Source organism: Vulpes lagopus, chromosome 23, assembly GCF_018345385.1.
Source record: "Vulpes lagopus strain Blue_001 chromosome 23, ASM1834538v1, whole genome shotgun sequence".
Lineage (NCBI taxonomy): Eukaryota > Metazoa > Chordata > Mammalia > Carnivora > Canidae > Vulpes > Vulpes lagopus.
This window is the reverse complement of record NC_054846.1, coordinates 61616997-61643824: the sequence shown is the minus strand read 5'-3', so window position 1 is coordinate 61643824 and position 26828 is coordinate 61616997. Positions and strand designations below refer to the sequence as shown.

Here is a 26828-nt window from a genome sequence, read left to right as displayed (position 1 = left end):
CTTGGCTTTGCTGTTGAAAGACTGCCAGTGTCTTTTTATCTGTCACACCCTTCCTCTTATGTCTGGGAAACCTTTCCTCCAAGAACTAGGGCCTGGCTGTTAAGAGAAAACCCTCTAGAGCCAGTGTCTTCACATAATATGAATGCTGATTTTTCTGGATTAAAATAAAAAGAAAATGAAAAAGAAGGAAAGGATTTCCAGGAAGGCAGACAATAAAAAGGCAAATGAGGTAGGTGTGATGGATTCTTCCTGGGACTATCCTTTCCTAGAGTCTCTCAAGGCTTCCAACCAGAAGTTGTTTACATCTGGAAATAGATCAGTCTCACTTTAGCCTGTTTATAAGTGAGGGCTCACCAAATGAAGAGATCAGTCACTGAGCTGTGAAAACCACAAGAACTGGCAATGAAGATTCTTGGTGGGGAAATACTGTCATGTCTATAGGGTAGACCTGCCTCATAATAGTAGAGGTAGATGCCAGTTCCACACATCAGCTTGACAGAAACCTAAGAAGGAATAATCTTTGGCCGAAAACCATGCAAGAGAAGCAAGTGAAGGCAAAAGCAGCTCCTTGCCCAGTTTCCTCATGTACATCTACGATATTACCTGTAGAGTCCGGCGCTTGTTATCCTCTGTGTGGATCCAGGCTCGAAGAGTCAACTCTGTGATAAAAATCTGGGCTGCCTTGGCAAAGAGCACAGGGGCTTCTGCACTGATCATCTGCAACAGACGTAGGCCCTCCCTGTCAATCACCAGCATGTCATTCAAAACAGTTCATTTGTCTCTTGCCCCATTGTCCTGCCATGGACAATGGGGCAAGGGTTGGCAAATGAGGAGGTGACAGCCTCAAGAGAACCCAAAGTAAAATAAATCCACAAGTAGGGACAAAGCAAGTAGCAGGGAGAAGAAAGGAAGAAGGAAGAGTAATACTTGCTTCTCTAGCACCTACTATGCACTTTCTTATTTTCATAATAGACTTTCAAAGAAACTAGGGGGGTTAGGAAGGGTGAAGTGACTTGCCCATGGCCATTGACCCAGTTAGTGGCAGGGTTTAGGAGATGCAATGTGGGGAACAATAAGTTTGAGAGCCTATGGATGGATTTAGGTAAAATTTCAGGCTTCCCATCATTCTGGGCTTCATTTTCCACATACTGAAAAAGAAGACAATCTTTCCATGTTGCTGTGGGAATCAAATGAGGTCATATATGTAAAAGCACCCAGCACAGGGCCCGGTATTTAGTAAGTGCTCAAGTAATGTAATCTGCCTTGCCATGTCTGACTTCGAAGTTCAAGCTCTTGGTCAAACAAGGCTCTGAACTCTTGGTAAAGTGGTCTGTGCAGGACAGAGCCATGGGAAGAGGTGTGGAGTTAAGGAAGCAGGCGATAAGAACAGCGATTTTGGTTCTTCTACTCTAGGTGAGTCACTTTTAACCTCTTTGTGTCTATTTTCACATCTTGACAATGGCACTAATAATTCTTATCCTATCAAATCTCACAGGGTTACCATGAAAAGGAAGTGAGAGCTAATAAAAAGGGAAATTGCTGTGAACTGTTAGCTTTCTATACAAACACAAGGGACTATTAGTTTTGAGTGATAAAGAGAGAGCACTGCTCTCTCTCCGAGAACTGAATTGGGAGGTGGGCTTCTAAGAATACAGAAATAGCTGCCTGCAGGGAAACCTCCTCACAGGTAGAAGTCATATAAAACAACTCACTGACAAAAAAATTAGAACAGGAGCAATAATATCATTATCGAATACTTCTTAGAGCTTACATCAACAAATAAGAGACTACAATAAGATGCTAATTGAGAAGATGGCACTGTCCTGCTGATTTGATGATTTGTGTTTACTCAGCACAGTAAAAAGGATGGGTGATTCAAAAAGCAAACCCTCAGCATGCTATCAACATCTGGAAAACAAGCTATCCCTAATTTCCAGAGAAGCACCATATAATAATTAAAACTGTTCAATTTCAGCTCACTTTAGACAGAACCAAAAAAAAAAAAAGAGACAATAACGATATTTTCATTTTGTTTAATTAAACTTTGAGTGCTACAGAAATGAGTGACAACCTATCCACCATTATAGCTTCAACATGAATAATAAAAACGAATATGAATTCACCTTCACATCTTCATCCAGTTTCATAATCTTCTTAATACGCGCCAGTGGGAGTTCCTGTACTCGGAAATCCTTCTGAAATGAATAACAAGAGGCACATAAATGGTAGGGACAATCAGCAGGGCATGACAGGCATCATGAAACACTGTGATTGGCCTAGTCCCTCCTTTCAGAAAATACGGCAGGAGAGGAGGTACATATTAAATGAAGAGAATCCAAGTCCCGAAGCAAAATTCTTCTTACCCCATGCAGAGTTTCAAATAATTAAAGGGTTTCAAGATAAACTTACGATGCCATCTAACAGCGCCCTCATGAAAAGCAGTCCTAAACAATATCAGATTCTTTGCCGGCATAAAATAGAGATGCATTTTGAGCATCTCCTCTGTACTGCCCCCCAAAGTTTATCAGTCTGCAATACGTAGGTTAAAATGAGATTTTTTCCCGCAGGGGCATTCCTTTAAGTTGCCAGTTCTTTCTTCTATTCTGGGACTACAAGGGCAAGATACTGGCAGCACCAGATCACGGTCACCCACAGTTGTCTTCAGCCAGTCCTGGCTGACTATGGCTACTTCTGACCTTTGCACTAACCTGACACTGGAATTTAGAGAGGAGGGCCTTTCCTATCACAGCCGCAAAGGCCCTGTCTCCAAAGTATGCGTGGGGGTAGGGGGTGGGAGCAGAATAGTATGGTGAAAAAAGGATGAATTTATTAGCTGCCTTTCAGGAACAGCCCTGGCACTTTTTTTCTAACAAGCAAGCCTGGACTGGGAGGAAACCACATGACTTTATTGAGGACAGGATTTAGGAAAGGGCTTTTTGACCAGCACTACTTCAGTTATTTGCAATTTAAGCCCTTTTTTAATTTTGATACTACTGGTACTCAAACACATGCCCAGTGATGGATGCAATTCTAGAAATAAAAATCAATTCTGGGTTTCACAGCTGCAGTGAAAAGAAAGGTGCAAAGGCAGAGACTGGCTAAAATCAGCAAAATCCCTACTGGGCCCAGGTGTCAAGTGCCTGATTCTGTAAGTGGTCTGAAATGTGACTCACCAAGCCCAAGGGGCTCACCTGGGAATTTGCACCATCACATTATGGAAGGAGGAGCTAAGATTTGGTATAATAAATCTGTGTAAGTGAACTTTCTTTTCCAAGACCAACAGAAACCATCAAAATATATGTCAAAGAAGGCAGTGGAGCCTTTTGGAAAAACGTCACCAGCCTCCCCAGAATCCATCTTTATGACTACAGAAGGAAGATGTACACTGAAACACCGGATTTCTCCTCACAACCCCAACAAGCGGCTTGGGACCACTCACATCTACAAACCTCCAACATCAATTTTTTATCTTTTCCCTTTCCAGCTTACGTAAAACATTTCCCATGAAGCTTCTACTAAAACTAACCCTGGAGTGGCAGGGCTTTACAAGTCCAAATTATTAAAATCTCACCCAAAAAGAACAGCAGGATACATTCTTTCTACTCTTATTTTTTTTTCCTCTTCTTTCATTTCCTCATTCATGAGATTTAACTGAGAGTGAATGTATGATACCTGCTACTATGTAAAAGATGCAAATCTATTCTTACCTTTGAACAGATTATAGTTTATTAGAGACTGTCATATAAAAATATCATAACCCCCTATGCTATACTAGGTAGGGTGGGGGTGTAAAATCCCATAGGGACAAGAAAGGAAATAACCAGCTGGTGCGGCAGGGGGAAGGGTTGGAATGAACAAGAGGAGCTGACAAATGTTCCACAGAAGGGTTGACATCTGAACTGTGTCTAAGGGATGTTTCAAAATTTGCTTGTTGGAAAAGTATGAAAATGTTATCCAGACAGAAGCAGAAGTACAGCAACACAAAAAACATGGTCTATTTAAGTTTTAGATGTATGATCTGAGTACAGAGGGGAGCAGCAGGAAAGGGAATGCTGGATTGGGGCCAGACCCTAAAGGGATTTAAAAAAGCGTTTACCCACAGAAATCAATCACTGGTCTTCCTTCTTGTGTGGCAGATCACACAAAATGATGATGCTAAACAGAAATGCCAAGGAGAATGCTGGGGAATAACTCCTTTGAAAGGCCTCCCAGGAAGATACACACAGCACAAGATTATGACCACAAGGCCTAACTTGCTTGCACATGCACTCTCAGTGGGCTTGGTTATTTAATATATTTCTATATGACTGCGCTAAAGTTTCTTAACCAAAGCCCAAAGCTGGTAACCCCAACCCGAAACAGAATATTACTTTTAGAATTTCTGAGGCTATTCAATCAAAAGCAACAACAGAAGGTCCCACCCTGTAGAGGTATAAAATAAGGCCGAAATTTACAAAAAACAAAAAACAAAACAAAACCCTGCTCTAAGTCTCTCCCTCAAAAACCTTTTCTTTCTGGAAACTTTCTCATGAGCCACAAACCTTGAGATCTCAAGTGTGTGAAAAGCAGTGGGTGAAAAGCAGATCTTCAGATGTGCATGTATGGTTCATTATCACTGACAACAGCCCAGTCTTCTATAATCTCACCCTAGCTTTCCAGTCGTGTATGTGTATAAGGGTTTATGACCAACTTACTGGAGAGGGCAGCACTCTCACCAGCCATAGGTTGAGGTGCACTCAATTGTCTTTCAATTCAGTGACTCCTTGTCATTGGCAGCCACGCAACTGATGTGAATACCATTTAACTTCTCCTGATGCTGATCCAAGTGGAAGAACACCTGACACATACTTTTTTTTTCCTACCCTTGGGAGTGATATCAGCAAGGTGGAAGAACAGATTCTCTCTCAGAAAATGCTCGTGCCCCTGACCACAACCAAAGAACTACATTTAAAATGCTGCCATCTGAAACTGCCGAGTTTCAAGAAGTCTGAATTCACTCAATGAGAATCTGGAGCCAAGGAAAAGTCAATGGGTCTCAGGCTGCACTGAAGAACATCCGGAGTTTCAAATAATGATGAGAAATCTTTTCCAGGCCTACCCAGTCAGGCACTCCGGCAAAGTCAAGATTCTAATCCTCTCCAAAGCAGTGATTCTCAACCTTGGCTGCCCGTTAGAAACACCTGGGGAGCTTTTGAAAAACAGGAGGACTGGGCTCTACCCCAGAGTAACTGAACCAGGAATTCTAGGAGGTGGAGTCCAGGCATCAAGTGTCTTGAAAACTCTTCTGATGACTCTGACCCACAGTGAGGGTTAAAGCCTTGCAACTCTAAGTAAGGCCCTTAGGCCAGCAATGGCATTACCAGGAAACTCAAAAGAAATGCAGAATCTCAGGTTCCACTCCAAACATACTAAATTAGAATCTGTATTCTAACAAGATCCCCATGTGGTTCATACAGACAATAAACTTAGCAGCACTGCTCTACAGGAAAGGCTCAAATAGCACAAGACTTATTTTCTAACAGTCTACCAACCTTCATCTCCAAACTTCTGTTTAAATAGTTACCTGGTTTGACTGTAATGTTAGAAATGTCATTGTCCAATCAGAAGGCACCAAAGAATAAAAAGATGTACCTGGCAATTAAAAGAAAGTGTGGCCTAGGCATCAAATTACAGCTAACTGAAGGCTGAAAGGGATAGAGGGAAAAGGGGTGGATGATACTTTTTTTTTTAAGATTCAGCATTGTTCCTCCCCACCGTCCCCCAAAAATACAAGGTTAGCTTTTTCTTCCCCACTTTCAAAGAGATCTTCAGAGGAGTAAAACTCAATGCCAAGAAGTCTGTTTGTTTTTTTTTTTTTTTAATTTTTTATTTATTTATTATAGTCACACAGAGAGAGAGAGAGAGAGGCAGAGACATAGGCAGAGGGAGAAGCAGGCTCCATGCACCGGGAGCCCGACGTGGGATTCGATCCTGGGTCTCCAGGATCGCGCCCTGGGCCAAAGGCAGGCGCTAAACCGCTGCGCCACCCAGGGATCCCCCAAGAAGTCTGTTAATTATTGTTCCCAGAGTTCTGTTGAACAGGAATACAGTATTTTGCAAAATCATCCAAATGTACAATCATTTCGGTATGATTTTTAACCAACTTCAATCCCAACTGAACATCACCTGGATTTATGGACAATTACAGAGCCTTTTAAGAGTGAGAAGAACATAATGGCCAAGAAGAGATGAAAGATAAATTGCTTTTGCAAAGCTCAGACCAAAATAATTGAGGATTGAGGCCAGTGTTTCCAATACATCATGAAATATATCATCTAGCAAACTTCACTTTGTTTTTGGAGCAATCTTTGTCCCAGTCAGAGAAAACAAAATACCTTATGAACATTCTCAAAAGTTTAATTTATGTTTGGACAGTTTGAACATATGGATTTTTTAAAAATCTGTTAAGACATTTTGAGATGTCAACCTAAGAGACTGACATATCTGAATTCTGGTTGTAAATGCTGCTGAGTTCTGGAAAGGCACAGACTAAATGCTCAAATATCTGGCCATGTTATATAGGCTGGGGTGCAGAGCAGCAGATGCCTTCATGTGCCAAAGGCAGAAGGAAAAATAAGAGTCTTACAAAGGGAAAGAGCACCCCAACTTTCCCAGACTGCACTCTCTAAGTTGGCCCTGATGTTGCTTTAGACTAAATCTGAGGTGGAGGAGTCTGATTCCTACAAATATTTATTGTATACCTATTAAATGCCAAACTTTGTTCTAAGCATCTGATGTTAGAGATCCCATGGTAGTGATCTAGCAGTTTTGTCAAGTGGAGAAAACTACTGTCATCAACAAAACAATCATTAAAGACAACTACCTCCTTGCTGGTCTTTCTCTTCATTCATAAAACGTGAACTATAATAATCCCTCAAAGTAACCCACTTTGAACCTCTGGTGGACTAGCTAGCTGTCTAAATAATAAGTAAAGGTTGGTCAACAGCACAATCTGTTTTGGCAATCAAACTTGAAAATTAAGCCAAGCAGAATAAAAATCAAAGCTGAGTCTCAAAGAGATATCTGAATACCCATATTCATAACAGCACTATTCACCATAGCCAAGAGATGGAAGTAACCCAAATGCCCACTGACAGATGAATGGATAAACAAAATGTGATACACACATACATATGGAATACTAGTCAGTGTTAGAAGGGAAAGAAATCCTGTTACATGCTACAACATGGATGAATGTTGAAGACATGCTAAGTGAAATAAGATAGTCACAAAAAGACAAATATTGTATGATTCCACTCATATGAGGTATTGAAAGTGGCCAAATTCAGAAACAGAAAGTAGATGGTAGTTACCAAGGGCTGGGGAGACAGAAAAGATAGTTATTGTTTCAGAAGTATAGAGTTTCAGTTCTGCAAGATGAAAAAGTCCTGGAGATCTGTTTCACAAGATGTGACTATATTTAACACTTTTGAATTGTACATTTTAATTTAAATTGTTAAGATGGTATATGTTTTGTTATGTTTTTTACAATTTTTTAAAAATTAAAACTGAAAACAGAAAAGTTAAGTGATGAACTTGAACTTCTGGAGTTTATCTGGCCACTTGCCTGATCCTGGATTTTCGCTTCAATGTTCAAACTGGAGTGCAGACTTGCAGCACTGCCCTAATCCCACCACAGCTCAGGAGGGCGCTAGCTTTATGCCAGGCTGACTCCTGCCCTAAAACTTGATAAGCTTAGAAGATTACCCACTCAAAATATGAAAATACCCTAGTTTTTACTTAATCATTTCTTTTCCTACTCTCTCTTATATCTGAGACAATATAGATAACTACCACCTTTACACTTATAGAAAAGAAACAATGATTTTTCAGTGGAAATTGATCTGTGAACACAAGCCACTCTGAGAAAGGTCAAGTTCAGTTGCTGAAAATGTCCCATTATAAACAAACATGACCCACAAGTACATCAAAATATGAATCTTTTTTTGTTTTATCCCTGAAGTCAGTGGGGCATTTACCTAATGAGTAGTTATTTTATTTTATTCAGTCATTACCTGTTTATAGTCTATCTCCCCCACCAGAATGTATGTTCTGTGAGTGCAATGATCTTGTCTGTCTGGTTTACTACTGGATTCACAGTATCCAGCACAGCCACAGTAGGTATATAATAAGTATTTATCGAGTAAACAAATACACTGACCTCATATGTCTGAAGTTTAAAGGCCACTAGCTCTAAGAAAGTGTAACATTAATTCTACATTAGGAAGGAGTCCAGTGTCTGCTCTGCCAGGATACTTAATGCCTTCAGGGCACGAATGACAGATCTAAAACAGAAAGATCTTTCAGTATTTCCTAAATTGAGACCAAACGGGATTGTCTTCATTAAGGAAATTATACTCTGAAGATACTCTAATTCTAATGTGTCACCTCCTGCTACCACTGTCATACCACTCTACTCCTACTCCTGCCACCCTATCCACATAGTAGTCCCCAGCCCCTCTGAATTTCTCGTTGTTCCTCAAAGCATAAGGCCCTCTCCTCTGGGCCTCCAGGCCTTTAGAAATGCCATTCTCTTTTCCTCAGATATAGCTGCCTATCCTTTCAATCTGGTGAATGCTTCTCAATATTCCAAGATCCAAAAAAATAATGTCACCTTTACTTAAAGCCCCCCTAACTCAACCAGGGAGGAATAAACACTATGTCCTCTGTAATCCCATAGCACTTTGACTTTTACTGCTTCAGACTCCTCACTATGCCTCAGTAAGTATTTAATAAATATTCACTGAATAAATAACCCTGGTTATAATTTTTTTTTTTTAAGATTTATTCATTTGAGAGAGAGAGAGAGAAAAAAAAAAACAAGCCAGGGGGAGCTGCAGGCAGAGGGAGAGGAAGAAGCAGATTCCCTGATGAGCAGGGAGCTCGATGTGGGGCTCCATCCCAGGACCCTGAGATCATGACCTGAGCCAAAGGCAGCCACTTAACTGACTATGGCACCCAGGTGCCCCAACTCTGATTGTAATTACCAGATTGTAAATTCTGCAAGGGCCATTATATTTGATTCTTCTAAGTCAGTGGTTCTCAATGAGATGACTTTAGTTCCCAAGAGACATCTGCCAATGTCTAGAGACATTTTCGGTTATCACAACTGGAGGAGGATTGCTACTAGCATGTAATAGGTAGAGGTCAGAGATGCTGCTAAACATTCTACAATGCATAGGACAGCCCCTCGTGACAAAAAATTATCCAGCCTAAAATGTCAATAAAGCTGCTACTGAGGAACCCTGATCTAAGTGTATCTTTTAGCTCCCAGAAAGAGTGCCTGCTTACAGAAGATTTGCTGTTGAATAAATTGCCCAACAGCGTTTACCAGATTCTAAAACTCCGGCAGGGCCACTGAATCAGGACTAAGAAATGAGCTACAGCTATTGAAGGAAGGTAAGAGCTCTGCTTTTCTGCATCTCTAAAAGATATGCCTCACATTAAGCTACTGCCTCTGAGTCAAAGCATCCACTATACACCCACATGCCTAAGGAAAGACACTAAGACATTTAAAAAAAAAATCCTTGTAGTCACCTCAACTAAGGTAAATTATATTTTCATGTTCGCACCCAGAGGTCAAGAATGAACTGTGCCTATCTATGTGCTTGAGACTAAAAATGTTTCACTCTATGGGACACCTGGGTGGCTTAGCAGTTGAGCGCCTGCCTTTGGCCCAGGGCGGGATCCTGGAGTCCCAGGATCCAGTCCCACATCAGGCTCCCTGAATGGAGTCTGCTTCTCAATCTGCCTAGGTCTCTGCCTCTCTCTGTGTGTCTCTCATGAATAAAATAAAATCTTAAAAAAAAAAAAAAAAGTTTCACTCTAAGTATTGGTTATTCATCTGATAGCCCTTTACACTCTGCAAGTTTCTCACTCTTTCTTACCACTGTTAAATTCCGAATTTCTTCCATGACACGAGGCCAGAAGGACTGTAGGCTTTGCTGGGCATCACTGCTGCTAGTACCACCAAATCCTCCTTCTGTGGACATTTTGACAACTGAAAACAAATACACACATGAAATACATTAGAAGTAATAAAGACAGACTTTCTGTCCAGGTCATTTATATCTCTCCTTATGGCTGTTTTCACTAATTCATTCAATTTTTCAATCTGAGAAGGTATATAATTGTGCTGAAGAGGTTTTTAAACATAGACTTAAATGTTAGCAAAAACAGGGGAAAAGTTTCCCCTTCTATCCAACTCATACCACAGAGACTATCAGGGAGCTCTCACTAGAAAATATAAAATTACCAGAAATCCAAACTGGAATCTTAATGTGAATCAAGGCTTTTAATGTCTTATCTTAGGAAGAGACAAAAAGGGCACTTGGTTGGTGCCCTAGTCTGGTCCATAATTTTCAATGCCATTTCTTCCAGTGTTTTTTTAAGTTCACCATGGTTTCTCATACTCCATGCCACAGCCTGCAGCAGATATATTAAGGGTCTCAATGACTAATACTGTATAGAAATGTAACCCAAGTTTTAATAATAAGCGCCCATTTTATTCTTTTGTTTTAGACACTGGGGCCCCATTTCTTTGAGGCTACTGAAGATTATTATTTCTTCTAATCTCAAGCTAATCTGCTTCAGAGGGCAGAGAAGTGCTAAAGCCTTGGCCAATAATTCAGTGGGTACACTAATTCTCTGAACTGAAACAACTTCCCAATTCTTTCCTTACCTGGACCTTTCTGTTAGGACCAAAGCCAAAGCACACCATCAAATGGTAGCCTTAAGGTCATTGAAAACCATAGGGAATTAAATTTAGGATAGAGAAAAGAATCAGAACTTGCACGTGGTCAATTGCTTTTGTGAATGACAAGGGAAGATGAATGAGGATCCCAGTATCAGTTTTAACTGTAGATAATATTGTAAGTCTTACAAGACTTACAGGGAGAAAGTAAAAAACTCCAGATGGCTTAAATGCTTATCTGGCAAATACTTAAATGCAAGAAACAGTTTAATTAAACACAAAGAATAAGAAACTTAGTGATGTCCTAAGAATTTCTATTCTGGGAAATTATTTTAAAAGGTTTAAATGCCAGTGACAGGATGCTGGCCGAGAGCTATGTAAATCATTAAGAACTAATTCTGAAAGGCTGAGAGAAAAGTACCAAAGGCAGGTGTGACTAAACGTGTTCCTTTCCAAAGCCCATGAGGACACATGCTGGGCAGATCATTCTCCGTCAGCAGAGTGGAATGAAGACTGATAAATCTCGGTTTAGACTGTGAGGATGTTTGATTCCCTCTTAAATGTTTGCCTGGGATTGTCCTAGAGGTCCCTATTTTTTTTTTTTCTTTTTCCTTCTAAAGGAAATGATGAGAGGAAAGAGATGGAAGGAAAACAAGAATACAATCTTCAAAGCAGATTTCACTCTGGTGTAATGACATTAGTAGGTGATGATGTAATGGGAAAAGATTTGGAGCCAATTTCTGGTGCTGGAAGCCAACAAGCAGCTCTATACATCAACAGGAACTCTTAAGTACTGGGAAGCAATATGATCTTGGAGTTTCTGGAGGGAATTAAAGTGAAGAGTGTTGAATCATAGTTGAAATAACTAGATAAAAATTTCAGTCCCCCCAAACCAAGTATGGTCCCATGATATTTTCATTCATCACCATATGCATGCGGCCTATACACTATTCTCTTAGATGTACTGAGAACAAAGAAATCAAAGTAATCTAAGTTTATCTTTATTAATAAAGACATAAGGCTCTGATGATAATGAAGAGAGACTCAATCTTTTAAAATGGAGCAAACAAAAAAATCTTTCTAGAAATAAAAATAAATAACAAAAACTTAAGAATCTAACCTTTTATTGTATGGATCCATGGATAGCTCTGATCTTAGCAAAATTTGCCACACAAACTGCCTCAGTCAAAGGAGGAAGATGCATATTGTTGCCAAAGATATCTTTGTATACTTGCTAATGATGGGTAGGTTCAGTTTGAGTGAGATTTAGAAAGTTGGTAACAAGTTTTGGTTGTCCCCTAATCTGTTCTAACATTCCAAAGGCACACAATTCAAGAAGCACCACTAAATTTTCTGTGTACAGTCTGCTTTTAAACTTTGAACTATCCCAACTAAGGATGTGCTGGTGTGATCAGTTCCCAAATATCTGTGCAGTCAATAGACCATGAATGAATCTGGTTGGTTCAGAGCCACACACTGGTGGGAGTGAGGGTTAGGTACAAAACAGAAGCTAACAAGTGTTTCTGGAACTGAGTAATGTATTAAAAGTTAAAATTTTAACTTCAGAGGCCCATCTGCACTAGAAAATCACAAATAGTTAATGGCAAAATATACAAATCAATAATAATGTCCTTTATATTTTATTGGATCATAAAAGTTTAGGACTTTAAAAAAGACATCAAGAGTCCCTAAGCCTCACTCCTCTAAAAGTATGCTCACAGCTCTATTTCAACCTCTGCCAACCCCCTCCCATCCCAAGTGGTCATTCAGCTTCAAGTAGGAGTATTTCCCTCCCTAGTTCTGGGAAACTGGCTTACTGGTAAGGTGCTCTTTTCCATCTTTGGACAGCTCTGACTGTTCTTTACATTAAATTATATTTGCAAAGTTCCATCTGAGCTTTGGATTTAAAGTTACAGCCCTATGGTTTTTTCATCCAGAAACCTCTTTTTATAAATTCCTGACTTCAAAAACAAAAGTATTCTCATCAGAAACAGATGATCTTCTCATGAGGAACATGATTTCTAGTATCTTTGCACAGAGATGATTAGCAGGTAATTCTTTTTAATACCTCCTGCAAGAACATAAATTGCTACTATAAAATAGAAAAGGTGACTACTTTTATTCAAAAGATTTTCCTTGGGATGCCTGGGTGGCTCAGTTGGTTGAGCAGCTGACTCTTGGTTTCGGCTCAGGTCATGATCTCATGGTCATGGGATCAAGCACTGCTTTAGGCTCTGGGCTCAGTTGAGAGAGAGTCTGCTTGTGGATTCTCTCTCTCCCTCTGCCCCTCACTCACTCACTCACTCTCTAAAATAAATAAATCTTTAAAAAAAAAAGTTTTCCTTAAAACAGATTCAGCCATTACATGGGGCTTTAAAAAATTAAACCAAACCTCAAGCAAAAGATTTTATAAAAACAAATTGTTGTTCTGACTATTTTCTAACTGAGGCACAGGATTAAAACAACTAAACCTAATCAGTAAATTTTGCTCACTAAACAGCCCAACAAGTTAAAAATATAAACCAACCTTAGTTAATCTTGTTTTAAATAAAGATTGTATTTATCTGACAGAGAGAACGAGCAGGGGGATTGGCAGGCAAAGGGAGAGGGAGAAGTAGGCAACCCACTCGCAGGGATTCCAATGCAGGGCTAGACCCCAGGACCCAGAGATCATGACCTGAGCCAAAGGCAGACGCTTAACTGACTGAGCCACCCAGGCACCCCAACCTTAGTTAATCTTATCACTTCTTACTTTAGTACTTAAATACATTAATTGCAACTAAGTTGATTTTGCTATAGAAGTAGTCTATAACATTTACAGCTCATGAAATAGGTGCCAGATCCATTTTCTAGAGTAATGAGAGAAGGTATGTAATTTAAAAGTAAGAAAGATTTATATTTCAGTATCCCTTTTGTTTTTTTGTTTTGTTTTGTTTTTTGAGAGAGAGAGCAAGAGAGCCAGCACGAGTGTGGAAAGGGGCAGAGAGGGAGAAGAAGCAGACTTACCTACCTCTAAGCGCGGAGCCCAACACTGGGGCTCAATCCCAAGACCCTGAGATCATGACCTGAGCCAAAGTCAGATGCTCAATGAACTGAGCAAGTCAGGCACCACCAGGATCTTTTTATTCCATGTTAAATTGCTATTTCTAATAGCTATCACAGGACAAAGCTATTTATTTACAGTTGACAACAAAACTGCTTAAGACCAAGCTGCATTAGGTTTAGATCCCTCATGAAACTTGCAGCATAGGGGCGCCTGGATGGCTCAGTTAAGCATCCAACTCTTGATCTCAGTTCAAGTCTTGATCTCAGGGTCATGAATTCAATCCCCAGCATGGAGCCTACTTTAAGCAAACAAAAACAGGTGACTTTTGGTGCACCTGGGTGGCATAGTTGGTTAAGTATCTGACACTTGCTTTCAACTCATGCCCTGATCTCAGAGGTGAAGCCTCCTTGCTCAGCAAGGAGTCTGCTTGAGATTCTCTCGCCCTCTCCCTTTGCCCCTCCCTCTCTCTAAAATAAATAAATCTTTTTAAAAAAATGTGGCATAGAATTTCCCAGATTTAACTCATCGTTAAAATTAGATTTATCATTCATGTTCATTAATTACTTTATAATACTTGAATAAGATGTTTAACTATTTAATAAAGACATTAGGATCAGATGAAGTATCAAATGGTTGTTGCCAGAAGTAATCTCAACTCCCAGTATCTATCAATTTATCTCCTTTTAAAAACAGTTTGCTTTCCAAAGCTAGAAGGGGGAAGACTCAAAGTCCATCACAAAAAGGCTGTTTCTCCAATGCTCAACTTCAACTGCCATCTGTCCACAAGTCATCTCTAAACATCCCCACCCAGACATGATCACTCCTTCCTGTGAACCTTCAGAGCCCTTGATCTGCACCTCTCTGCCTTCACCACATTATCTTGTATGATCATTATTTATGTGTATGTCTTATTGTATTTCCCCTTCTGGTTTACAAGCTCCTTGTGGGTAGGACCTGGGATCCCTCACAGCATCTAGCACATAGTCTGACCAATTACTTCTGAATGAAGGGACAAGACAGTTGCTAGGTACAGCCTTTCTGAGAAAAAGAGGTCTCTTGAAAAGGCTAGCCCTGAAATAGACTTGATGGGATTGCCTGAACAACTAAAGGAAGTGGTTATACAAGCTATTCTGGAAAGCTCAGAATAAATGAGGTCCTCTCTAGGCCTTTAAAATAAGGACAACAATCAGAAATTCACCTGAAACTGACTTACTGAAGCAAATTTAAGATAAAAGGATAGGTCAGGAAGGCCACATGCGCGCGCGCGCACACACACACACAGCCCCAAAGATGTAAGGCAGACTAGAAGCCTGGAAGAATGGGTGCAAACCACTCCTAAGTATAAATTTTTTGAAAGACAGAACTTTCTCAGAAAGGGGACCAGGATAGATTAGTATAGTTTGAAAAAATTAATGACACTAGGTAAGTAGGAGGAAGGCAAATACCTCTGGCCATTCATTAGTAGGAAGATAAGGAGAAAATAATGGAGGAAATAAGATGATTCAATCAGATCATTCAAAGATGGAAAATCTGGCTACCATTCTAATAATCTTTATCATTGATGAAGAAAGAAAGATGAAGAAAGAAAAATTTTATTTTTCTTAAAAAAAATATAAAGCAACATAAGGTTTTATTGCAGTATTCCCTAGTTTTTAAACTCTGTACCTTTATTTTTTAAGATTTTTATTTATTTACTAATGAGAAACACAGTGAGAAAGAGGCAGAGACACAGGCTGAGGGAGAAGCAGGCTCCTTGCAAGGAGCCTGATGTGGGACTTAGATCCCAGATCCCAGAATCATGCCCTGGGCCAAAGGCAGATGCTCAACTGCTGAGCCACCCAGGAGTCCCTAAACTCTCTACTTTAGACTTTAGCTCTCTTTTCTTGGCATATACCTCATTCTCTCTTTGAAAGTCCTTTATAGTATGCCTAAACCCATTATACAGTTCTTTGAAATAACTAAAACCAAATAGATGTTGTTGGGCGATATAATAACCTAAAACACTAACATAACAAGTGTTCAAGGAAAAAAGACCAAAGAAAGCTCCCCTGAAATGAAACCCAATCCCTGACCAATACTGCTTCCTATTAAAGTACTAGAGCTGACCCATCCCAGGCAGTCAGGTTTTACCTAAAAACAACACTCTCATTGTCAAATGCAAGCAAATATATCCTAGCCCAATTGTGACTGAAAAACGAATCTAAATGTTGGTACCATGTTTCCCTTTAATGACCCTCCCCCCATCCAACTTGTAGTCTTTAGGTTATAAGCAACGCCAATCATTCCTGTGTCTCCAAATTTATATCAGGTATCTCCCCATGTTCAAAGCACTTTTAAGCTTATTTGTGCTTGCTGTTTTAGATATTCTTCCCAACTACAAAGAAAGGTGTAAAAAAATTTGAGAACTGAGACTTTTGAAACAATTTCACCAACAGACAATTTGGTTCTAATGTTTATACAGATGGATCTACGAATATATGCCATTATCAATCATGGCTAAAGAGCATTTCAAGCCTTAAGGACGCGTATGTTCTCTACAATAAAACCAATCTCAAATCGACAATTTCAGGAGAAAAATAGCACTACTCTGGAAATTAAAAGACCTATGTTTGCGAACTGGCCTGCAGCCTACTAACTGGTGGCCTTGGGACAATCATTCAACTAAGCCTCTCCAGAAGCAATGTATACTGAACATATGCCAAAGGGGTGGTCTAGTATGGAAGACCTACACTTGACTACTTGAGGATGCAATAAATGAATGAATACAAAAGAAGGCAAGGTGATTATAAAGACAAGAGGGGTCAACAGTCTTTATTTAAGCTCATCTAAGGTTTCGATTTAATCACACAAGAAAGCACTACGCTTAGTGCCAGAAAACTTACTACTTAAGTTCTAAACCCTTACATAACTGGATACCAGCTAGTCATACTTACTGGCAGGTTCTTACACAGTACCCACTATCAGAATGAATAATGTACCCTGGGACGCCCAGGTGGCTCAGCAGCAAAGGTGTCTGCCTTTGGCTCAGGGCATGATCCCAGAGTCCTGAGATTGAGTCCCACATCAGGCTCCCTGCATGGAGCCTGCTTCTCCCTCTGCCTGTGTCTCTGCCTCTGTGTTTCGCATGAATAAATATTGAAGAAGAAGGAAGAAGAAAGAAGGAAGAAGGAAGAAGGAAGAAGGAAGAAGGAAGAAGGAAGAAGGAAGAAGGAAGAAGGAAGAAGGAAGAAGGAAGAAGAATACAGCTTGACTGGAGACCCCTTTCCCCAACCCTGATTAATGCCAAGTTCAGTGTTTGAGGGTGTGTTTGTTTCTAGCTCCAAGAAGCTAAGTCTGAAGCTGCTTTTCAAACTGCCTACTGGAAAAACCACGCTTCCCAAAAGACTAAGGGTTGGAACTAGCTGCACTTACTTTCCCCAAAGATCTGTTCACAAGGACACATTTTTAAATTGGCAGCAGAAACACTTTTCCTTCAAAAACAAAAACATGTTTCTGTTTGCTATCTACTATAACATAATCTTTTCAACAAGGGCCAGATCATAATACAGTTATAACTGGAAAAAACTGACAGCATGGCAACTGGTATAAGCAATGAAACTCATAGGAATGCATGAACAAAACACTTTAAGATCTTTTCCTGCAGAAGAGAAAATGATATGCAAGCATCTTACTTCACATACTTTCTCATTTGTTCATTACTGTTCAACTTAAACCATCCCTGTATATATGACAGCAATACAACACTATTTTGTATGATGAAGGAACAAGTATTTCAGTGGAGTACTCCAAAGTTTAAGGCTGCTCGCATGCTACAACAGTAGAGTTGAAGAGTTGTAACTTTTAAACTGTATGATCTGCAAGCCAAAAATATGTTTTTTAAAGATTTTATTTATTTATTCATGAGACACACAGAGAGAGGCAGAGACATAGGCAGAGGGAGAAACAGGCTCCATGCAGGGAGCCCAATGCGGACTCACTCCCAGGAGCCCAGGAGCAGGACCTGAGCCAGAGGCAGACGCTCAACCACTGAGCCACCAGGTGCCCCTGCAAGCCAAAAATATTATCTGGCCCTTTACAAAGAAAGGATCAGATAACATTTAGAACTCAGTTCTAAACTGTTCAGTGCTTTGAATTGAATCCTTCCATGACAGAAGTAGTGTTTTCTCTCATTTACTGATGGGGCAACTCATGTTTGAGAAACTTGCCTTACAGCACAGAGCTGTTACACAGCTCCCTCACATGTTCAGCCTCCATTAGGAGTGAGCTGGGCCAGCCCCCTTTGCCCCACAGAAATATTTGTTAATCTCTCTGACTCTCCAACCTAATGAAAGTAAATAAATTCTTGCAGGAAGAATGGGGAGTTATTGGTTTTTCAGGCTCTGAGCCTGAAAGAGAATTCTGACATGAGCTGGAGACAGAAATAGTGCCAGTAGCCGGAGTTAGGTTGTATCCTAAAACAAAGAGGCATTTTGCCTACTGGATCCCTTCTGAGATTTAGAAACCCTGGGAACAACCTCTTCTGCTTCTGACAGGATCCTGTAATTTGTGCCCAAGAAAGGTAAGAAGTGTGATTCCAAAGAATGTCTCGATGCCAACTTAAGAGCTGTAGAGTTCACAAACTACTTGTCACATACATTACCCTCAATTGATCTTCATTCAGTTCAGTGATAAAGACATCAATATTATTCCAATGTTACAAATAAGATAGCTGAAGATTAGTTACTTGCTCAAAAGCACAAATAGTAAATGGGGCGGTCAGAAACAAAAACTCAGGGCACCTGGGTGGCTTGTTCCGTTAAGCATCTTCCTACAACTCAGGTCATGATCCCAAAAAATACATCTAAAAAAAAAAAAAACCCACAAAAGGTTTACAATTCTCTTCCTGCCTTACTATAGCTTGTTCATTCTCACTCTTTGCAGATTTTTAAAAAATTTTTTTAAGATTTTATTTGACAGAGAGAGAAGACGAGCAGGGGGAGCTGCAGGGAAAGGGAGAAGCAGGCTCCCCGCTGAGCAGGGAGCCCAATGGGGGGCTCGATCCCAGGATCTTGGGATCACAACCTGAGCCAAAGTTAGATGCTCAATGGACACAGCCACCCAGGTGCCCCTCTATGCACCGTTAAGATCATTTTTATCTGACAAGAGAAAATACTAATGGCACCCCTATTTACTATCATATGAAAATCTTTTTATTTCTTTGTTGTCTTTTTTCAAGCTTTGTTGCTTTTTTCTTTCCTATTTTATCCTTCCCCCTTTGCGTGTCTCCAGGTCAGTCAGTAGCACCTATGAATACTCAGCTGTGAACAGTGGGGGGCAGTAAAGTACAGAGTAAAGATAAAAAAAATGTACTGGACCTCGAGGTTCTCACTCTGGCTACTAACTTGCTATGTTTATGATCTTGGGCAAATCGCTTAACTTCGTGGAGCCTCTGTTCACCTGTAGGAGCACCTAACAGGGCAGTTGCAACACATAAATGGGAAAATATCTACTAGAAGGCCTCGAAAAATAGCAAGCATCATATAAATACCAGATGGCATATCATTTTTTACTGCTCAGAGCAAGACCTACTCCTGGCCTGAATGGTCGCAGAGCACCAAGCCCAAAGACCAATCTCCCTTAGGTACTGTAGCAAGTAACCCAACTTGTTTCTCCCTCTAATTCAGACTTTCTTTGTTGTTAATGTAATTTCTAAGAGTCTAGTTTCACATACATGGAAACACATAGAGATAAATCTTTTCCTATCTCTTTTATAAACATGAAATAAACTGTAAAACCCTCTATTAAATTTAGAATGAGTGTTTTTCTTCCAAATAAGCAAAGAATTTAAGTGGAAATGACTAGGAATGATCCAAATTTAAATCCCCAGGAATGTCAATGGCCAGTAGCTATGCAGGTTTTCCCTCCATACTAATCCAAAAACATTCCAATTCCTAGAACATGTCTCCTTGGACACATCAGCCGTCTGTAAGCTAAGAGTGTGTGGTCACTTTGTCCTTCAAAAGAAAATCTTGTTAGTTATGTTAGGGGGTAGAAGAGACCTACAGTTTAGGCAGCATCCACCCTACGGACCCACCACCCAAGAAAAAGATTCTGGTCTGAGTTCTGAAGAGAGCTCTGGCTCCACCCAAAATCCAGGAATACAGCAAACATGTTCTGAAAGCTGGAGCTGTTATGATTATCTCATGGAATGAAACCAACCCTGTTACGGCTTTTTGGGAATAGCACTGTTAAGAAGCTTGCTTTTTACAGTACAACTATAACAAATTAAACATACATATTCATTAATTAGTGACCACTAAATTTTTTTCTCACCAAGAAACCATTCTCAGCACCTAGTAAAATATATTTCTACAGTTAACATTCACTTTCTTCAGACTTGTGACAAATTATTATCTGGCACATTATTTCTTAAGACTAAAATTTCCCTGCTCCTATGTTCTCCCCAGTTCTTATGTAATTCTCTTTGTTTCTGGCACATCCTCAAGGGAAACATGCCTTGCTCATATTGGGAATTCAACACACTCAAATCTACAGAACAAATACAAGCTCCTCAAGAACTATTTTAAGTCCCCAAGTATCTTTGGCCTCACTCTGGGTTCTTTTCTTTGAAAGGTTCATATGGGGAAATCCCTTCTTAAGTACCTGTACCCAGCTGTGCTATAACCTTTGTGCAGTAATCCCATAGAAAAGTCAAAGAGTAGGGAAGGAGAGAAACCTGTTCTTCTTCAGAAAATAAACCATGAATGTAGAAAATTGTCTAAATCATAAACTCCACTGGAAAATCAGAGATTGTGCTGATCAGTTAATCCATCTAAAAACTGGGGCAGAGGGTGTGGCAAAGAATTCTCAATTAAAAACCTGCAGGTGTTGTAAGTAAGAATGTCAATGAGCTTGGTCGTATTGATTTGGCTGTATGGATTCAGCTGATTCACAGACACACTGAATCCTGCCCTCTGCTTAGTGTTTTTTATGGTTGTCTTAAATGTTGAAAGAAAGGAAGGAAGTGAGAAGAGCATGAAAAGAAACAAATCCTCCAAGCCAAACAAGCACTACACCTCCTATCTCCATGTACACAGCTGTCAGGAGCTAAGAGTGTAAAGATTACTTCAAAGAATGGGAAGCAACTGAGATGGTTATGCTAATCCTTTACACCTGTACATTCTTCACACTTTGTACAGTAGCTGTCTACCATCTCATTTGTTTTTCACTACAAACACAACACAGGTATTAATACTCCCATTTGGCAAAGATACTTCATCCAGATAGACTGAAGGACTTGCTGCAGGTCACAGGACAAGTATGGGCCAGAGCTGGAATGAAAATCCACATGCCCTGATTCTCAGTTCTGTGCTCTTCCACTGCATGTTCCCCTCCCTCTGTAGGATTAATAACTCAACAGAGGACCCAAAACTTAAGAATGTATGGCTCTTCGAAGCCTGCAATGTAAGTCCATTAAGCCTTTTTTTTTTTTAATTTTTATTTATGATAGTCACAGAGAGAGAGAGAGAGAGAGAGGCAGAGACACAGGCGGAGGGAGAAGCAGGCTCCATGCACCGGGAGCCCGATGTGGGACTCGGTCCCGGGTCTCCAGGATCACGCCCCGGGCCAAAGGCAGGCGCCAAACCGCTGCGCCACCCAGGGACCCCTCCATTAAGCCTTTTATCTTTAGTTTTCCCGATCATTCTCCTGGAAAAAATACTCCAAAAGGCCAAAATGCCAAATTCTTATACAATTCCAAGTGGAAAGCTTAAGGTTTTCTTTCTTTCTTTTTCTTTCTTTCTTTTTTTTTTTTTTTAAGATTTTATTTATTTATTCGTGATAGACACAGAGAGAGAGGCAGAGACATAGGCAGAGGGAGAAGCAGGCTCCTCGCAGGGAGCCCGATGTGGGACTTGATCCTGGACCCCGGGATCACACCCTGAGCCAAAGGCAGAGCTCAACAGCTGAGCCACCCAGACGTCCCAGCTTAAGGTTTTCAAGCTTGCTAAACCTATAGTTGCGTACAAGGCCTGGGAGTTGGGAGTTATCTGGGCACTGGCCAAGAGTGAGGATGAAAAAGTTTGGTAGATCAAGTTCACTCTCTGGAGGCCTGGTGATGGGAAGTCACTCTAACTTTTCCCCTTAGTTCAGAAGAATAGCTTTAGCCTACCTAGCCTCCTTGTTGGAGATGTTTTCATAGGTGCACACTAAGAGGATGTATCATCTGACTCAATACTATGCAGTGTTTCAAAGGGACTCCTGAGTGGCTCAGTGGTTGAATTTCTGCCTTTGGCTCAGGGCATGATCCAAGGGTTTGGGGATCGGGTCCCACATCAGGGTCCCTGAAAGGAGCCTGCCTCTCCCTCTGCCTATGTCTCTACCTCTCTCGTGTATTTATTCGTGTGTCTCGCGAATAAATAAATAAAATATTTTTAAAAATTAAAAATAAAAAACAAAATGATAGCTATTGCAACACTGTGAACATGGTGACAATGTTATCTTAATTATGCAGTCACTGCTCCAAGAAATCAGCATTCCTTTAACTACCTCACGAAGGTAGTAAGGCAAGTATTATAAATCACAGCTAGAAAATATAAATGATTATTAAAGAATACCATGAATCATCTAAAAATACCAATCTCTGCAGTTCCAGATAAGAACACAAATCTAGAAAGTGCCTAATACATACAATAATGTGTGCATCTGCAGCACAACTAAGGAACACCGCAGGACACCTAATACAACTCTAACCTCACATCTATGTTGAAAAAGTTCTTCACCTATTTACCTGACACCTCAGTGGATTTAGGATTCAGTAAAGACAATTCCCTACCACACTCACTGGTGGTACTCATTTAGTACCTATCTATTTGCACTATGTTTTGTTCTGAAAACAAAGGTGGCTGTGTCTGACAAAAAAATTTAAAAAATAATTCAGCTTGACTATATATTTGCTCCTTTTATGACCCATTTGTCATAGTCACTTCAACTTAGTCACTTCATATAAGATAATGTGTGAACTCTGGGAGAAAAAAATTTTGTCTCCTTTTTGGGGAAGAGCACACACAGGCAAAGGGGAGGCAGAAGAATTAGTCCTATTAGACATAGCTATAGCTTGTTTTTCACAGGCAGTAACAAGGTGCAGTACAAAGAACACAGAGCAGGGCTTATGTTAGTAGGCTCTGCCTTTGATTTCCTCACCCACAAAATGGAGATAATAACCCTCTGCCTACCTACCTTAGGTAAATACTGAGAGAATAAATATAACATCACTCTATAACTGTAAAATACTATTTCAGATAAACAGTACATACTATTACATCGCTTAACTATCTTCAAGGGTAGCTTCATGGGAATTTGGCCAGTTAATTACCAGGAGAGAAATAATCATGGAATTCAGGATATAAATAAATAATAGGGTAGAGTGGCTGGAAATTTACCACTTTTATCAAGTGAAAAGTTTCTTATTACCTTTATTTTAGATTGAGGATAACTATAAGATACCTAGCCTAGAAGCTAAATATACATGCCTTCTATTAAAAGTTCTGCTAAGTCCTACAGATGAGGCTATCCTATTCCTGGTAATTTATATTGTATGCTGTTCATCAGTGTTATCATGATCATGTCTATAAATTACTTGCTAAGCAAATGCTGCCAAATTCCTACATGTGAATTTATGCTTCATGTAGAGGCTGCCGTTTGAGACTTTATAAACTAACACTAGTGAAGATTAAGCCCAATGCAACTCAGAAAAAAAAAACCTAGCTTTTGCACTGGATGGAGATGTGTATGTATTTAAAACTTAAATAAGAAACTTAAGGCTATACATACACAGACACATATACAGAAACATATATATAACTAATCTCAAGCAACTACTGAATAACAGTTCAAGGAACTATTTGTACATTTTCAGAACAGGTGAAGGCCACCAGATTTTAGGGCAGCATTTCTAATCTACATATCAAGGCACACACTGAAAATGTTAATATTAGTTTTCTGAATACTTAACCTATGGGCTGATACTGACTCCTTCATTCCATTGAACTTAATCACAAGATCATGTTTCACCAATGGTGCTCTAAATATTCTGAGAAAAATGTAGGCTAACAGTGATACCCTACTTTGTTATGTAGGCCTGAATTAGGGAAGTTATAGATATTCTACAATTTTAACTAACCTAACATTCAAAAAATGAGTACGTAGCTTGAGAGTAAAGTATATGGGAGATGCACACTCAGATATAGGGGTGCACAATCAAAAAAGCTAACAGAACACTGACCTAGAGGACTCCATCATGTCCATTTCTACAGGACTCCACTTTTTTTTTTTGTTTCCTACTTTGACATGAGGCTTTATTCTTCTAGCCCTTCTGTCCATTCTCTCGACTCCCATCTATTCCCTGGGTTCAGCTATAATCTCTGTAGCTTAAATTCCAAATATACATTACCAATTCCGCTATTACTTCAGTCCTGTAAGCTGGACATCTCCAAATGGAAAGCGACCCAGAACTCAAACTCAAGCTCCATGTGTCCAAAATCTTCCCCTTTCCCCAAACCTGATCCTTCTAACTTTTCAGTTTCCATCCTCCAGTCCACCTAGATTTAAAACCCCAGAGTCATCGTGGACTCTGTTCAATTCTAATCAACTTCTAGAACCTATAGTAACAGCACCCCAACAATGTCCATCTCCCAACTTTTCTTCATATGGTCACTCTCTGTTCAGGTCCGCATCATCTTCATATAACAACAAAAATGATGATGATGATGATAATAGCTAATACTCATTTAATGCTGGGTGCCACTTACAGTTCTAAGCCTTTTGACTGCTCTCCCTTTTCACCCTCATAACAATCCTGTAAGTGTTGTGAACCTAGTATGTGAATTCATTGCACTATTCACAGTTTCTGATGTTTCTTACTCAAATTCTGCTTATCTCTACATAGTGATGCTAACTAAATCTTATAAAAGCACGCTTCTGATAATGCTACATCAACCTATTATCCCAAATATTTAAAAGTTCACCAATATCAACAGAAATGGTTCAAATTTCTTAACCTGGCAGTCAAGGCCTGTCAACAGCTGACCCCAACTTACTTCTCCAGACTTCATTGCTTTTCCACTCCCTCCTATCCCTAACTCATCTTCTATGCTCTAAGCAGACAGGACCATTTACTGCTATCTTCAGCACATGCTGCACTTTTTGAATCATGACCTTGCTCCTCCTTTCCCCATGCCTGGAATGCCCTTGTCCCCTATCTCCCTGAGTCCAAAGGCCAGTTAAACAGCCTTCCTTCATTCCTAAGTCAGAAGTAAAGGTCTTCCTTTCTCTGAATTCTGTGTCCTTTGCTTGTACTTTCCATATAAGTTTCACATACTTGATATACATCCTCTGTCTCCCCTACCTATTATATCCTAGAGTAAAATTTTATTTGTACACGTTTTTAAAGTCTCCACACATAAGACATGCATGGGTGGTGAATTAATAAGTAAAGGGAAGTGTAGAGCATCCACCTTCGGTATTTTCTCATAGGTAAGAACTATACAGCTTAGGGAGAATAAAGGAAAAATTCATTTCATCTGGATATTTCCCAGTCAAGCAGGTTATGCTTTAGTTTCCGATGTAAATGAAATGATGAAGACAAACCAAATGACAGTACTTCCAAGAAAAAAGGTCACCAAGTGAATCAGCACTGCTGTTTGCTGTGGTTTGTCTCCCTTCTTCCTTTGAACTAAGAAACACAAGGTCACAAGCTATGTTATGCCACTTTAAAGTTAAACATTTACTACATGTTTTTTTCTTTAGTTCTGCCTTTACACTGGAATTTACCTTCATTTCTTATCCTTCAACTGCCCTTTTCTCTACAGAGTGCCGCTCTGTAACTTAATTTATAGTAAATACCCCAAACAGAGAGAAATTTTGGGTTGTGTATTGAACAGTGGGGTGTGGCTTTGGGATACTGAGGGGATGGGATGGGTGACAATACAGACAGAATCTGATCAAGTTTTAAAGGTCCGGGCCCCATGCTGAGGCAGCAGAGTAGTAGTTAAAAAAAATAAAATAAACCACGAAGCTTCTGGGAGATGCAGACGCAAGGAAGATACTATCCCAATTGTGTCTACTCTACTTTTCAGACATCATATGCTTCAGCATTTACACATCACAGAAGATGCACATCATTCAAGCTCTCACTCTTTCAATAAATTGTAACGTTAGTTCAACAAATGAAAATGGTGAAAAGAAATCCAACTACAAAAGAAAAAAATTTTAGGGATGCCTGGGTGGCTCAGCAGCTGAGCTTCTGCCTCTGGCTCAGGTTGTGGTCCCAGTCTGGGGGTCTAGGGATCGAGTCCCACATCGGGCTCCCCCACAGGGAGCCCGCCTCTCCCTCTGCCTAGGTCTGCCCCTCTTTCTGTCTCTCATTAATAAATAAGTAAAATCTAAAAAAAAAAAAAATTTTTAAAGGTTCAAATAGATTATGGTCTATCAGAGAATATGCAAATAAGAACAAAACCAAACCACAACTACTCAAACACACACGTGCAAATACATAATACTACTTTGTTGGTGGTAAAGATTAAAGTCAACACAGTAAAATATTATTAAGGGAGTATACAAATGATTTCTATTTCAGTCTTGTCAAATGCTTAAAACAAACCTGGGATCTCTGTTTATTAAATACCAGTTGGCTTAAGGACTCGAAGAACCAGGCCCGAACTTGTTTGGGAGTTAGCTTGTTCTTGAGGTGTATTAACAACAACCACCACCAAAAAACAAAACAAAACAAAATCCCAAGTAACTGGCATGCAGGTGTTGTGTTTGCATACCTTTGTTTACTTCCTTGTAATACATAAAGTATCCCAGCTCTCTGGGACGCATCGGCCAGGTGGGCACCATTAGCTTCCTAGCTGATTCTCTGCTTTCTGAATAAGCCAGTTGGCTGAGGCAAGAAATCTTCAGATCCCAAAAGGGACTGTAAGTCTGCTGCCACAGCAGACTTTCTAACCAACAGACTCCACATGGGGACTTTTGAACCATTTCCATGGCCCATTTTCTCTCTTCCTTCTGTGT

At 39.9% G+C, this 26828-nt stretch overlaps 1 protein-coding gene across 3 annotated transcripts in view; it reads right to left on the bottom strand.

The window, feature by feature from the left end:
- Positions 1-26828, bottom strand: part of NFYC (nuclear transcription factor Y subunit gamma) — a 67275-nt gene that overhangs the window by 19600 nt on the left and 20847 nt on the right. For all 3 annotated transcript variants that reach the window (XM_041738437.1, XM_041738436.1, XM_041738438.1), the window contains exons 2-4: positions 9927-10039; positions 2124-2195; positions 604-717 (exon numbers count right to left, since the gene is read on the bottom strand). In XM_041738437.1, the coding sequence (XP_041594371.1) occupies positions 604-717; positions 2124-2195; positions 9927-10031 (291 nt within the window). In that variant the 5' untranslated portion in view covers positions 10032-10039. The remainder of the gene's footprint in view (positions 1-603; positions 718-2123; positions 2196-9926; positions 10040-26828) is intronic.